This window comes from Botryllus schlosseri, chromosome 10 (genome assembly GCF_051294905.1).
Source record: "Botryllus schlosseri isolate E-star chromosome 10, Bs_hap1, whole genome shotgun sequence".
Classification (NCBI taxonomy): Eukaryota; Metazoa; Chordata; class Ascidiacea; order Stolidobranchia; family Styelidae; genus Botryllus; species Botryllus schlosseri.
Window position 1 is genome coordinate 911262 of NC_137245.1, and position 15912 is coordinate 927173.

The 15912-nt window shown below is 40.4% G+C and overlaps 2 protein-coding genes across 3 annotated transcripts in view; both read left to right on the forward strand.

Annotated features, from left to right (window-relative positions):
- LOC145448234 (atlastin-1-like) overlaps window positions 1-1123 on the forward strand; it is a 60195-nt gene extending 59072 nt beyond the window's left edge. For both annotated transcript variants that reach the window (XM_080326594.1, XM_080326595.1), the window contains one exon: window positions 5-1123. In XM_080326594.1, coding sequence (XP_080182720.1) covers window positions 5-307 — 303 coding nt within the window. In that variant the 3' untranslated portion in view covers window positions 308-1123. The remainder of the gene's footprint in view (window positions 1-4) is intronic.
- Window positions 1-15912, forward strand: part of LOC145448239 (intelectin-1a-like) — a 152323-nt gene that overhangs the window by 113588 nt on the left and 22823 nt on the right. The gene's annotated exons all lie outside the window — the stretch shown is intronic.

Sequence of the window (15912 nt, forward strand, 5' to 3'; positions counted from 1 at the left end):
TCAGATTCTTGAAGATGGTTGGATGGATGAAAAGGATCTTCGAGATTCACATAAGGATGTTGCAGCAGAGTTGATAAGACATCACGAAAAAGAGTTGAATCTACATCAGCTCTCTCCAGAGATGTTACGCGAGCATCGTGAGAACCTTATAGCAATTCTCAAGAGCAAGTATGCCGAAACAAAGAAACGGAATCTGGAAAATTACTCGTACTTCGGTCACTTGTTCAAGATCCTGAGATCAGATATCATCGGCATAGTTAAAACAGTGGTCAGCGTCGCATTAAGTTTATGGAAATTACACATTTAATTTGAAAAAAATCAATGTTTTGTGTTTACTGTAGTCACAAATGATGAACGTTTGTGTTCTGATTTGAAAATTCGCAAAAGGTAAAACTGTTTACACAAAAACCTCCCGCATAAAAATTTTCCAGTTTTCACTGTATGAAGGATAGTCTTTCTTTTGTAGATACCGACTATATAATATATACATATCGATTGATTTGAATTTAACTGACCCAATTCCAATTGCGAAGAATTAAAATAGTATTTCGGTAAATTGTGATTGCCCACACTGAAATAATCCTCTGGTGTTTGTATGTATGTATGCATAATTGGAAATAGTTTTTTGCACGATGCCATTTAAAAATCGAAAGTTCTATACTATAGTATATCTAGTGTCATATATTTCTCTACCAGATAACATGACAAATTCAATTACTGGTGTACTGGTATAAGGGCTAGAGAGCAACAGTTCAATTTCCATTGGAATGTCATGATAACGCAAATTGCCCTGCAAATGTTGTCTACTTTCTACCTTCAATTCTATTCTATGGTGTTCTTGTTCACAGTCAAAAATAATTAATTAATACATATTGATTATTAATTTCGATTTTAGATGTAGACTGTATATATAATTTCAAATTGCATGACAAACATTAAACTGGGTGTTCGAAAATGCGCATAAAACTCAAGATATGTACAGCGATCTAGAAAAGCGATTAGAGGAATATGATGCTTAGGAAAATATGAAAACGTTTCAGCATCTGTTGAATATTATGAAAGTGCAAAATGCAATGATTAGCAAGGGTTTTGATAAACCACAATATATTGGTTGCCAACATCATATTATCGAGTCTTGAAACATATTACAGAGTTCTTCAACCCAACGTCTTCAACAAATCCAACTCTCAGCTACAAATTTGGAGATGATTTGGTAAACCACTACGAAAACTTGGTAAAATACACTAAGCCAAAAATTCTGATGAAAATATTTCTTGTTTATTTCATGTTAAAGTATGACAATGGCTGTAAAGCTGTTCAAATAAATGCACCGTAGCTTTAATAATGTGCTTATTGAGGTACATTCCACTTCTTTTTAATATCAGCTGATTGTATTGGGATTATCCGTCTAGGTGTGAGATATCGGTATCGACCCAAAAATCAAATACCGGTCGAGCTCTAGAACAGGGGTGGGCAAACTACGGCCCGTCATCATAAGGGAGGGGCGTGTCTTAAAAAGTTTTGAGAAGCACTGTGCTAAGGTAAATACTACCTATATTATTTTTAAAGTTTTATTTCTGAAGCGACAGCCCGATCTCAAGTCTCACGCAGTTTGAAAGGTTTCAACTGCTGAACATCACAGAAATCCTAAACAAGATTGACATAATTCGGATCACGAGTCTGCTTTCAGATTGGACAATCCAGTTTTAAATATCTAGGTGATGTGATTTAAAAAAAAACAACGATTCGCGCGTCTTAGGTATATTCGTTCTCTGTATGCGTAGAATTAAAGTCTTTATATTTTATCTACACTTCGTATAGGCGTGTTTGCAGCTAACATGGTTAATGATGCTGTCAGCATTGTGTGTCCGAGAACTGAACCAAAAGTGGATTTAGTAAATCTAAGAGCAGATCACTGCTCACAGATTTAAATTTCAATCCTGTTCTAAGATAACTAACATAATTACAGAAATGGAAGTGATATTGCTAGAACTTCACCAGAAGCGTGCAAGGACAGATATTTGAAGATTAAATTGTAGCAAAGAATAACCTTTGAATTCTAAATTTTTTCTATATTTGGACCGATGTCGAAAATTGAAGTTAGTTTGTGGGAACATTTTTTACGATTTGAACAAAATAATTATAATTTTACTAATCTATATCGAAAGCTACAGGTGAATTTTTTTTCATGTCATAACCCTAATGAGTATACGTTGATTTCGTAGCATTGGAAACAAACTTGCTCCTGGGAGATAAATCACAATCTTCCAACTCAAAAGGGAGCTTTCAAGCAGAATGACATTAAATGCTGCGGTTCAAATTTCCTCAACGAAGTATCGACCAGTGTTGCCACTCTAGGTTCCCGAAAAAACACAAGATTATGTCGTGAAAAAATACTAGATTGGCGAAAAAAACACTAGATTAGTAAATTGCAGGAAAAAATTTGCCTTTGTCAAGTAATCAGGATGACCAAGGTACAAATCCATAGATAAGAAGTGTTCCACACATGAATTCGATACATATACTGCATGATTATTCAACGAAAATTAACGAAACTAATTCAATAGCGCAAAAAAGTCAAATATTGTCGCTTTCGAATTGTACGGCATCATATAAATTAACTTTCGATTGTACACCATCCATCAAACATCTTGGCATCTTGGCATCTTGTTCACTACCGTACATCTACAACCAAACAATAGGAAGGTTTCCATGTGCAGCATACTTCGATTCCATGAATGCAGTGGAATGTGGCAATGCCAAAGAGATTCGTCATTAGCTTCCCAAGTAAAGGGAATTTTGATTCACCGAATCCACATGCACAGAATTCAATTTTTGCAAAAATTATGTTGGCGAGCATTGACTGATAACGTGCAGCTCATTTTGCGATGTTGGCAAAGCAGCCCATTCTTCTGAAAAATCATAAAGTTCATCAAAAAAATATCACAGAGGGAAATTGCACAGCTATAGAGGAATGATTGATTTTACTATTTTTCTTCTTACTATTCTTCGGCCTGCTTACATTTTTTTATATGTATTTATGACGCGAGACTCGATTTGAACGATGCTTAATTAGTACTCCATCAATGCAGCTGACTGAATGATCCGCGGGAATCCCGAAGGATCGCATCGCTGCAGCATGTATTATATTTTCATTGAAATTTTGTTCAATAAAACTGTCGTCTGTCTGTCTGGGCATATGAAAATCTTGCCTGAATCTGCATGCAGACTGAGTTCAACAAGATACGACAGAACATCAGAGCGAAATCGCTCTTCATTTTGTCAGAGACTTTCGCTCATAAGTAGGCCAACGGATTCACAGCGCCCCCTGTTACGTAATAATTGCTCGTTATACTGCACCACCACACAGAATTGTTGAAAACAAACACAGCCAGAGACACCAAATCGCCTTATTAGCGATAAAATTAGCGTAAAATTTAGTAGTCCAACGTTAGAATATTCATTGTTCGCATATTTGCTGAAAAACACTAGATTAGCGAACTTCTGCGAAAAAAAAACACTAGAACACTAGGACGACCGAAAAAACACTAGATCTAGTGTTAAGACACTAGGAGTGGCACCACTGGTATCGACCAATACTCAGCGTTGTGTGCGCGCCGATCTCGTTGCTCAGATGAGTATCGATCTCCAGGCGCCATTTGTCGAAGTTGCGTTGCCAGATTTTTTAGCCTTGAACCAAACACGCGTGGGCGATTTTTCATGACAACGAAACGAGACGCTTTCCTCGTTATTTCGTCACAATTAATACTACGAGAACGTCGCTCTCACTTATTTACCTCATCCAGTCCAGACCCGTGGAAGATGACCCAATAGAAATATCAGTAATCCTTGAGGATACCCGGAACGTTCTTTATCCCCACAGAAGTATATTCGCAAGACGCTACGAACCCATTCGAAATTTATAAAGATAAGTTTTACAGCAGGCGACAACGTAAGTGCAGGGCTGCAGGCCTCAAAGAAAAAATAATGCATCGATATCGTGTAAATGAATTGAAAATTGACATTTCTTGATTCCAAATGCTTATTGCTGCTCTGTTGACGAGAGTCTCGTCTGAATATTGGAAGACCTGAAGGTACAGTGACTCCATCGCAACACTGATATCACTAAGAACTCCCTCGGCTCAAGTTCAATATGCTGCATCAACTTAATCTTGAGAGGGGCATGCGCAAAGTACCGGCATCGTTAAATTCAATTGCTAGCAGTGGCATAAAACTTGTCGGTTTTGCTTGACGATCGCACTTTCTCGCCATTTCCGTATCTATTAAGTTCAAAATGCAGTTGACATCACTTTTGTATAATGAAATTATATGGAACAAACTCCACCCAAGCGCCATCTCACGCATTCACTCAACGGAACTGGACGGTAAGGCATTCACACAGCAGTTATTATTCCGGTAAATCGAGATACCTTGCAGGAAGTCGAATTGGTACAGGCGCCATTGATTTCATTTGCTCAGCAGAAAGTAATAAGAGTATTTCAAAATCGAATACTACCGTACCGGTACTCCGATATTGGGCCAACCCCGCAGCGAGTGTTGCCTCTAAAATGCCTACAGTTGGCTACTCGACCGTAAAAATTGACACTTGGGTCTGGTGGAGCGCTGACCTAAATTTGAGTGTCGCTTCCCGGGGTTGGCAACATACGGCCCGCGGGCCGGATCCGGCCCATGACGGGAATGTGAGCGTGAGATTCTAATCTGAAAGTATTGCCAGAATGAATCCAAGTTTGCCAACCTGAGAAAGATGGTCATGGAAATACGTTCGAGTCTACATGTAATTACAAGCCCGTAATTCGAGGCATTGTTAAAATTGCCGAAAACGTTACAGGGGCATAGTTCAAGATCGATTGGAATCAATGTGCGAACCTTTGTAGGCTACTACTTGTTCTGTATGCTGTGATACGATCAGTCGAGGGTTGTTGACTTCCGCAATATGGAATATCAATAAAGTTATAATTCTCATCCCTAAATTAACTGTTAGTGGCGCTAGTCGACTCCAATCATTATATCATTATATTTCGGGCTAGGCGCGATTCAGTGTCGCTAAGTATTCTGTTTATAGGGTACCCTCCCCCCGAAGAAAAATACGCTTGATTTATAGAAATGGGCATTTCGACGTCAGTCATTACATGGCAACGACGCACCAACACATACGAAGTTCTAGGCCATGAAACATGCGACTCCGAGCGGTGTGCTAGCTAGACGATCGGCAGCGAGAAAAGCGTGGCCGAAAAGGACTGCCATTATGCTGACCGACAACTTCGATATATATAGGCTACAATATACTATATGTTTAATAGTCCATAGGTGCCTAAATGGCATGGCGCCGAATGTTCGTGTTCGGGCAATCGGAACCCCACAAGACAAATGCCATCCCGTAGAGAAATTGAGAAACCCCACTGTTGGTATTTCACCCAGTGGTACCAGTACTTGACAGTTAGACCAGAAACTGTTAAAAGTGAGGAAGATTATTATATTTTAAATGCGAAACATTCGATATCACCAAAGAGTTGTAAAAAGTGGTTTTACCGATACTTTGACTTGATACTGAGCAGTAAACGCAATGACTTGAACTCTGACTCGAGTCCTAATACCTTGACTCAAAATCGATCCTCTACTCGCTGATTTGGACTCGGACTTGACTCGGTGGTGAATTGATAATGTCTCGACTCGACTTGACAAAACTATGAAAGTGAGATTGACTTGTGACTCGGAGCCTTGTGACTTGGTTACAACCCTGCATTGTACATAATTGCAGGTGCGTAGCCAGAGTCTCTTGGGGGTCGTGTTTGAGAACCACTGTTCAAATGGTTGGTCCGGTAACATCGAGTCCCGATTAATATCTAGCACAGTGGTTCTTAACCTTGCCTCCAGCGCCCCTCAAGGGGCGCTGGCGATTTTGAAGGGGGCGGAGACGATCGGGGGGCGTTGAGCTCAGGGGGCAATATGGGGGCCGCTGAAGAAAAATGGCTTCGCAGATAGGTGATTTAGTAGTGGGACATATCCTTAATGAGTATTCAGAGCAAATTAACATTCACAAAACATGTCAAATCCCGAAATTTTTGGTCGCGCTGCGCGACGATGTTTGCTATATATGTTTCCCCAAATGTAGCGGGTTATTATGATTCATGTGAAATGAGTTGCGCATATTTTTAGATCGCCAATTTCGCGGTAAAACACTGCCGTCACGCTTGCTACAGTTATTTACAACAAAATGTTTCGAACTAGGTATTATATCCTGCAGCGCACAGCGTGTGGAAATCGAAGAAGGAGGCACTGTATATCACTTTTGTGAGTGAACTAAATATACTTGTATTTGAAAGCTACAAAATTAAATCGTCAGAATATATCTTCATCGTATCATAAAGGATTCTAGTGTTGTGGTCCACAACCTCACGTTAAATAATATGAGTTGCTTTGTTTGGCAAACATTCATGTTAAAATTAATAACTAGGTACATAACTAAATTCAATGTGAGCAGATATATTCATCCCATTCTTAGTTGACTTACTTAGTCACACAAAACACTAAAACAATATTCAATACCATTAATTTTCGCGTATTGCCAAACGCAGATGTGAATTCGGGATGGTTCGAACCACAGGATGTGATACCGTACCCGGGTATTATTATTTCGGTGATTTATTACAGTCCTTACCATATGGGGTGGGGGGGGGGTGGGGCTAGAGCACGGCAATTTTTGAAAGGGGGCGCTAGAAGATAACAGGTTAAGAACCACTGATCTAGCATTGATAATACGTAGTAGCCTTGTTCATCTTTATTTAAACCGGCCAGAGGTGGCTAACCTGTAGACGTACGGTTGAATGCAGCCGTCAAACAATAATTATGCGGTCCTAATACACACAATCAAATTAGCGTGTGTTGGCGACAGTCAATGTGCAATTTGAATTAGCAAATTGGTTCTTCCATCGTTGGGAGATTAAAATTAAAATTGAACATTTTATTCACGCTAGCGCGATTCAGGGTGATTTCGGTTTCTCGTTTTCATTATGAGTGTAGACCAGTGCTCTTCAACCTTTTTCGGAGTGGTACACCCTTTTAACGTTTGCTCAAAACTCGTACACCCCTGTTCATTAGGGGTCTTCAAAAATGAATTTTTTTCTCAAATCGTACTGGCTACTTGATAAAATTGTTAGGTTACCTAATTTAAGCCTACACACCAAATTTGGTTCGATTCCAACCAGTAGCCGCATTGCTACGGGAAAGATAAATAACGAAAAATTTGAAATTTTTCTGTTCACCCGATGAAAGTATTAGGTTGTCTATAAAAACGATGTTCTTCAAATTTGGTTCAATTCCAACTAGTAGAAGCGGAGTTATTACCGTCAAAAATTTGGATTTGAATAAAATAGTATTTGGTCACAGAGTCTATTCGTCGCCAGTTAGGCCGCCTGTCACTCAAATTGGAATTTATTTCGTGTCAGCCCCAAAACAGCATGACATTAGGAACGATAATCAACCTAAATGTAACAGTATTGGGGAGAGAATAGGTAAAGCTACTGCTGCAGAAGCGGTAATTCAGATCAGCGATGATAGCAGGCGCACCAGCCTACTGCGTATCAGGCCTGCCCCACACCACACACAGTCGACAGAAGCACATGGGGTGCATGAGATATCAGTAACCTCCGATCCTATGTCGCTAATTTGCATCACTAGTAACAAAATATTAAATTACAAATGTATGGCGAAATATTGGACATAACATCGGCATTTTAAAACAAAAGGGTTTCGATTTCATCATGAATGCTGTTTCGACCCTGGCTGGCTACGTCACTTTTTTATTTTCATTGCGGTATTTATTAACGTCGGGTATGAAGTACCGATTCGAGAAGTCTGAGCTATCGCGGCGGTTTCCTCAAAAATCACTAAAAGACAAATGACTAGCTTAACACATGTTTGTTAACTGCATACTTTCCAACACCAAACGGAGCCATTGGTCTATTGCCGACGGCTAAATGATTACGGGAGATTTGTGCTTATGACATCACAATCAAACGGTGTACAGTATTACACTTGAGATAACATCGTACCATGCTCACAGGGCCGTAACAGCACTTCGTCAGCCCCCCCAAATCGTTGGCCTAGGGCCCCAATGGGGGGATAAACCTAACTTATGGGGGGCTTCGCCCCCCAGAACCCCCCCTTGGCTATCCGCTTTTTGACGCTATTTCACATCTCCACTGGGTGTACGTTATGTGAGACCGCTTTTCCCGCCTAGACGCGCGAAGCGCGAATAATTTCAGTAATTCAAGAATGTAATCGGGCAATATGATCGGGAATTACATATATATTGCTATCAATTTTGATCCTCTCTCTGCTCACGTAATCAGATTCACCGGTAGAGCTGAGCGAAGTCTGTTTTAAAATTGTAGGACATCCCAATAATAATTAGACATCTTCGGGCGTATACCCGTTGGCAGGAACGAAACAGCACTTCGTCAGCCCCGCCCCCCACAAAAACTTGGGTTTTGGGTTCTCATAGGGTGATAAACCGACCCCTCATCACAGTGTTCGCTTTTGCCGAGAAATTTGCTGCACTGTTTAGTGTGCCAGCTCGAAGCGCGAAAATTTTCGAAAATTTATGATACAATCGGCCAATAAGATTGCATTGCATATATATTGCTATCAATATCTTGTCCTCTCTGCTCATGTTATCAGATTTACCGGAAACTGTAGGGCCCATAAATAATAATTAAACATTTTCGGGTGGGCGGACCCGTACGTTGGTATGACTTCGTTACATGATTTTATTTCGTGACCTCCTGTCTGCTATATCAAAAATATAGAATTGCTCTAACGTACTAAACTAAAAGACGCACACGATTTCAAATTGGTATTTCTTCACTGGCATATATTTTTTTCTTGCTGGATGGTATTTGTCTTCTGAGGTTCAAATTGCCAAGACAGGAACATATGGCGCCAGTCGTTTAGGCGCATATGGACAATTTAACCTATTATTTGCTATATATAACGAAGTTTTCGGTCTGCGTAAGGGCAGTTCGTTTCGGCCAAGCTTTTCGCGCTGCCGATCGTTCTGGCACACTTCTTGGAGTCGCATGTAATAAGTACTAAATCATTATATATCTTGGTGCGTGGTGGCGTGTTAATGGCCAACGCCGATATGTCCATTTCTATGAATGTTGCGTGTTTTTTCTTGGGGGAAGAGTACCAAATAATGAACATAATTGGCAACTTTAAATCGCGCGCAGCGCGAAAAATTTAGGAAAAAATTGCATAAATTTTAAAAAACTACGCTATAATTTATGTTAATTCACGAAATAATTTGGGGCCCCCTTCGAGCTCCCCCCCCAATTGGGGGGTTTGGGGTGTGGCAGTTACGGTGCTGCATGCTCATTAACCTGTGCGTCAACCTGTCCTGACCCATAAACCTGCCTTTGTGATAGCTAGCCATCGGCTCAATGTAATTCGGATCTGGTACACCCCTGTACACCCCATCCGAGTGGTACACCCTTTGCAAATTCTGGTACACCCTAGGGTGTACGACCACCCCGGTTGAAGAGCACTGGTGTAGACTGTAGCTCACTGCGCATATATGTGTATAATAATATACAGTCACTAAAATTTTACGTTTACACAAGTAGTGGGGAATCTCTGTATACTGGGGCCGCGGGCCACATTATCATGTAAGACGGAAAACTGTCCTCGGGCCGGACAAAATCCCTTCGCGGGCCGTATGTTGCCCGCCCCTGGCATAGATCCACTTACAAATGTTAGGCTACACACAGTTAGGAAGTTGTGCGAAGGGATTGTCTTCCAATTTTATTAACGGAAGAAATTGATTATGACATTCAAATATGTAGGTGTAGGGCCCACGGGTGAGTCCGGCCGCCTCCAAGAATCTAGTCTAGTCATATCTGGTCTCCCAGCTGATACCATCTACTTTCAGTTTGGTAATTGAAAGATCATTCCATTTCATGACGTGTAGTGCCTTCTGTATTCCATGATTGGCGAAATAATAAATTCTTTCTCCTTCATTCCGTGGCGTGTGGAGACGTTCGTGTTCTGTGAGTCTCTGACCGTTTTAGAGTTAGATTAAAAATATAGAAGCTCAAAAGGGTGGCTTATACTATCGGATACTGGTATCTCACCAGCATCATCCGCACGCAGGCTTCGTAAGAATATATTGCATATTCACACTTGATGCCAGGTATAGAAAATAAACGTATCCATTGTTGATTGCGGTTAGTAATATACAGAGGTGGTCAGTAACGAAGTACTTCTACTTTTTCGAAGTACTCAAGTAGTTTTCCACTACTTCTGGTACTTACTCAAGTAGATATAATCTTCGCTACTTCTACTTCTACTTCATAATATTTAGTGATCTACTTACTTACTTTTCGCTATTTTCAGTTTGTCAAGTAGAAGTAGTGTAACCATCCAATTAGAAAGAGAAACTGGGGAATTCTAGGACTGTTTTCACGGAGTTTTACCTTTCAATTTTAAGAAAATTTAAGTCACACCGAGAATTTCCGTCGCGCTTCACATCTAGTAGATATTGAGTTACAAATATGTTTTCACGAAAGTGAATCTTATTTAGGTTGCAGGTTGCATTGCACCACATTGTCGCCCATATGACATCTTTCGTCACAGTAAATATGGCCCATCACAACGTTTCAAACTACCGTTTCGCAATCTAGCATTTACCCATCATATCGTAATCTAGCAGCCCATAGCGTGTCCCAGTCTGGAAAAGTGGGCTCTGACTTTTTGAACGTTAGACCACCGTTAAAACTGTCACGACAAAAGGCATAAAATACATTTTCCGCTTTTCTGATGTAGTATTGGAAGTTGTCGTACGCAATTCGCAGTATCATTACTTTGAGTTCTAACTAGTTTCAGTTCTTTTGTCTGGAGAACATATATGTTTACGTTTAAAAGCAAGTGTCGCATCGCCGTCATTTTCCTACGTTACAATTACACTATATGGCATTTTAACATTATCCCATATTTTTATCATCGTATACGAATCGCGCAAAGTGTTAACATCGTATCCATACAACTTCTCCGTATTGCTCTTCGACTAAATTAAAGGCCGTAATAAGCGCGAGGGAACATGCCATGACATTTTCTGAAATGGGATGTTTTAGTAAACAAAAGGATAGTATCTCATTTCCATAGCAAAACAATCATTTACATCTCATGATTCCGTCGAATGCTCATGCTGTCGGAAATTTATATCTTCTGGGATGCATTAATATGCATTGTACATGAAGCTCTCTGCACCCTCCTCATAGCTCAATTTGCAGCTTTTGAAAGTCCATGCAAACCTATTATGACCGTTTTCAAAACTACTCACTTACTTGAGTAGATTTAAAGCCAGCAAATTCTACTTCTACTTCAAGTAGTTTTAGGTTGCTTGTGCAAGAAGTACTTCTACTTGTACTTGAGTAGATTTTTGCGTCGCTACTTCTACTCCTACTTGAGTAGCTTTCTTGACTACTTTGACCACCTATGGAATATAACAACTACACCAACAAGGGGAGATATCTACTCTGCATGACATGTTCATGCTGGCCGATGCAACTTTATACTATTGCAGTGCATGATTTTTTCTACTAATGCCGACTAGAATTATATTCCTTGCATGGACAACTGATCGGTGCTCACTGCTCATCATAACCTAAAAAGAGGTTTCAAAGTATGGGTCGCTACCCCAACATGGGTCGCGAAGGGTATCCGAACATCAACGGTGCCTATGAGGTTAATTTTTCTGCGTCGAGGACTAAATGAATTCCAGTGAAGGTATTGGCCTGTGAATGTCGGTTTCCTGAAGACAGACGTTTCAAATTTGTTGGTATTGTACTTTTCGACTAAAACGTCCAGAAATGATAAAGAGTTATTGCATTCTTTTTCAATTGTCAATTGCAAGGCCGGGTGAAGCGAGTTTAAGCGAATGAGAAATTGATCATACTCCTACTCATTCCTGAATATGACAAAAGTATCATCTACATATCGGCGGTACAATAGTGGTTTGACTAGGCTTACCATACGTCCTCTTTTGAGAGGATTTGTCCTCTTTTTTGACTTTTTTGAAAGTGTCCTCGGATGAGGCCTTTTTGTCCTCTTTTTTGAGATTTTGTCCTCTTTTTGAAAGTTTAGGTCATATTTAGAGCAAATAGCGAGTGATATGCCGTAAATTAGCACAGAAGTGACGCTCTGGCGGGTATTTCGGAGCGTAAAACAGTGATTTTAGCTCTGAGCGAAAAGATGACTCTACTCCGCTTTTGCAGGTTGCAAATTTCTGAAAAAGTGTCCTCTTTTTAGATTTCCAAAATATGGTAAGCCTAGGTTTGACGGACTCACGCTGGGAGAAAAGCTCGTCCTCATAATATCCTACGAAAATGTTGGCCAACATAGGTCCCAGGGGACTGCCCATTGCCACGCCGTTTATTTGGCGAAACATGACCTCGTTGAAGCTAAACTCCACGGAACAGGTTGCCGCTTGTAAAAGTTCAACAAAGACGTTTCGCGGGATTGATGGTGGTGGTAACTTACCACCGTAAAGCGCGTTGGCACAGAAATCAATAGTCCCATGCAGCGGCACGTTCGTAAAAAAACTAGAGATATCAAATGAGCTCAGAAACACGTCTGGATTCGGCAAATCCAGGTTTCGTATTTCACCAGCGAACGTGAACGAATCGCGAACACATTCCGTGCCGTACAATTCCCGAACGGGTTCCAAAATATCAATAAGCTTTTTTGCCAACTGATGTTGAGCAGATCCGATCATGGAAAGTATAGGTCTCACTGGGACACTGTCTTCGTGAGTTTTGGGCAGTCCGTACATGCGTGGTCTTGATGCGTGTATTTTGATAAAAGTCGACTCCAAGGCACACAAATAGAATTGTGAACGGCGTCGCCCAACGATTCGAAATCGGTCGCACACGAACCAAAACTCTGTCAACAAAAGGAATTCGTGTACCACCTAAAATAGTACATTGAACGCTCTCTCATTCACGAAATGTCATGCTGGTGACGTCATACTTTGCGATATGATTATTGATATACAATGTTTTTTCCAATTCTCTACTATTTGCTGACGATTACCCCTTACGAGTATCAGCCGAAAATATTCGGGCTCATTCCAATATGAATATACTATTCAATTGTATATCATCATATTATATTCGTTTGCCTTTTTTGGTCTTGACGCTAAGACAGTGATGATTCATTTTAAAGCAATAGAAAGCTTCTGAGACGCGGCACAATAATTGTAATTATTTTTATGAAAAAGATTGCAATGAAACTATTTCAGAGGCGGCAGCATATGTTCCTACGCCACTGATACGAAGACAATATACGAGATGAGGCTGAATTGTAAGAGGATGCCATATGCATCTCTAACGACTTGTCTTGACTACTTCAAATTTTTATAGTAGATACGACTAACGCTAACACGATATATAAGCCAATGACTTTCAGTGACTGACGTCAGAGCAAGACGAATATTGGACATGAAATTCCCCTATAGCATTTATTGCTTCTCGTGACGTAAAACACATCTACCCGCGAACCTCATAATACGGATATACAAGAGTAAAGTCGTGCGAATAAGGCAAAATAAAGGATTGTTCAGATTTACGACTTATATCAACAACCGCTGGGTTGGAAGGATCAGGTACTTTATTACCAGAGTATAAAATTTTCAAATCCTTCAGCTCTGTGTGTTTTATATCTCGTCGTCTTGCTCAATCTGTGTGTAATTTGTAAGAATTGTCAAACATTAGCGTGACTTAAATCGATAATGTTGATGTTTGCCAAGGTGTGAATCCGAGGTTGATGGTGCTTGTCAATATCCTAGCAAGTTGGCGGTGATAGTAAACCGAATATCTAACCCAATCTAGCATATGTCATGAATACTCAATTATCCTGACAAATTTCCAGATGTGCGTTAACATCAGAACTATGCAGCACTATATTCAATATACATCTACCGCACGAGATTAGCAAGAGCTCTTGGGCAAGCAGGAGGAATTGGTTAACGGTCACCATTTGATTCGAAGCAGAATGAGATGAAGGATGGAAAGATGTTAATTGTCAAAGCAAAATAAATAGGTTTTCAAGTTATGAAACCAGTATGTCCGTGACACTAAATCAGGCGAATACTCATTAGCGAAAGTTCATGTCATATAGCAATGCAGATACGAGACATATGCAATCTGCTGTAAAAACGACCAGAGCCTGGCATTCAATATAATTAAATACATTTTGTAGCCTACATGGTCGCGGACATGTATACTAATGACTATTACGACTCCAAGATAGCCGAGATCTCAGACGCAGCACCTGATTATCGCAAGTCGCCAGCTGAAAATACGGGATCCTCATGGAATGGATATCAAGATAAGGCTATTCCTGTCTCCAAATCCTGCGGTCGTATTCATTTGGCGATTGCGCTCGTGGGCGGTGCTTTTCTGGTCTTATTTAGCGTTATAACTGCAACACTCGTGTTACATTTTTCCTATCGATCACAATCGATTGAAGGTGAGCATGAGTTGTTGAGTTTAAAATTGTTGGCTGTCAGACTAAACATGGCAACGGAGCGCATCAATCAACTAAACGGTTTTTCTTTTTGTGGTATTCATGGTGTTTGTCGACCACTATGGTCATTTACACCGACATGCTTCATTTTTATTCCGTAACTGCCCACTGCTAGGCTTTATGTAAGGAGCCTAGATAAACCTACAACACTTAGGTATAGGAATTGAGAAGTCGACCTCGGTCGGACTCGAACCCGCGACCAATTGGTGTTGCAGCCGCAGATTATACCACTGCGCCATTTCGCCACCTATCAACACAATGGTCAAAGTATAGAGAAGTAGCGCCGTGAATATCTTGTCCATTACAGGTAGAAGTAGCGATTACCAAGATATGCCCGGGATATACAGCGGTGTGATATTATCAATGATAGTTATAATTCCGATGCACCTGAAACAGAGCATCCAAAACATATACTACAAAGCTATGCAAATGACATTGCTATATGGAGCCGTGATCAACCCGCGGCATTATCACAAGCTTCAATGAAGTGGGTATACAAAAAAATTACTAAATCATCTTTCTGTGGCGCAAAAGCCCTAATATTTGCTTTGCAATCGTATAGATAGAGAGTATATACCAGATATGGGCTAAGCGCGGCCCGCGGAGCTATTCTGAACAGCCCGCGAAAGAACGGCAAGCTTCGCACAATAAGACCAAACTGCACACTGCTCGAAAGCAGCGACAATAAGCGTTGTAGTATCCCAAACACATTTCATTGTCTTAAAGAGAGTTCAGAATGTATGGTGTTTAAGATTGTTTCGAGATATGAAGGTAACTAAATAATAATTTTTGACAATTAGCCGTCACTTTCTCATTCCTTAATATAAACACGTCCCCTGAGCAGTATATATAAACAGTGTCTTTCACTGATTTCACTTGAGAATGACGCTTGAGAATACAGCTAACATTTTTGACTCGGCCCGCCAACGTTTTCATTTTGCCCGCGGAGAAAAATAATTCCCAACCCTGCTACAGATCGTCAATATTTCAATTTCCGGAATATTTTATAGTGTTATAACGTCATAATGAGCGATGCTTGACTAGAGGCTACTCGATAATAGTACCCTTACTCGATTCTCCCAGCTCTATTCACGATGTGTCAAGATAGATGCCTGAGTTCATCGGTCATGATATTTCATTTCTCCGTGTCATTTCAAATGATTCCTTTGTATAAAGCTTCTGCCAATCAAGATGAACGGCTGGCAAACATATCGAACGAGTTAGCGGATGAGATCAAGCAACTCCGGAGCAACCAGAATGACAGTGAGCTTTTTTGGTATGGCTTGATAGTTTGCAACATTAATCAAG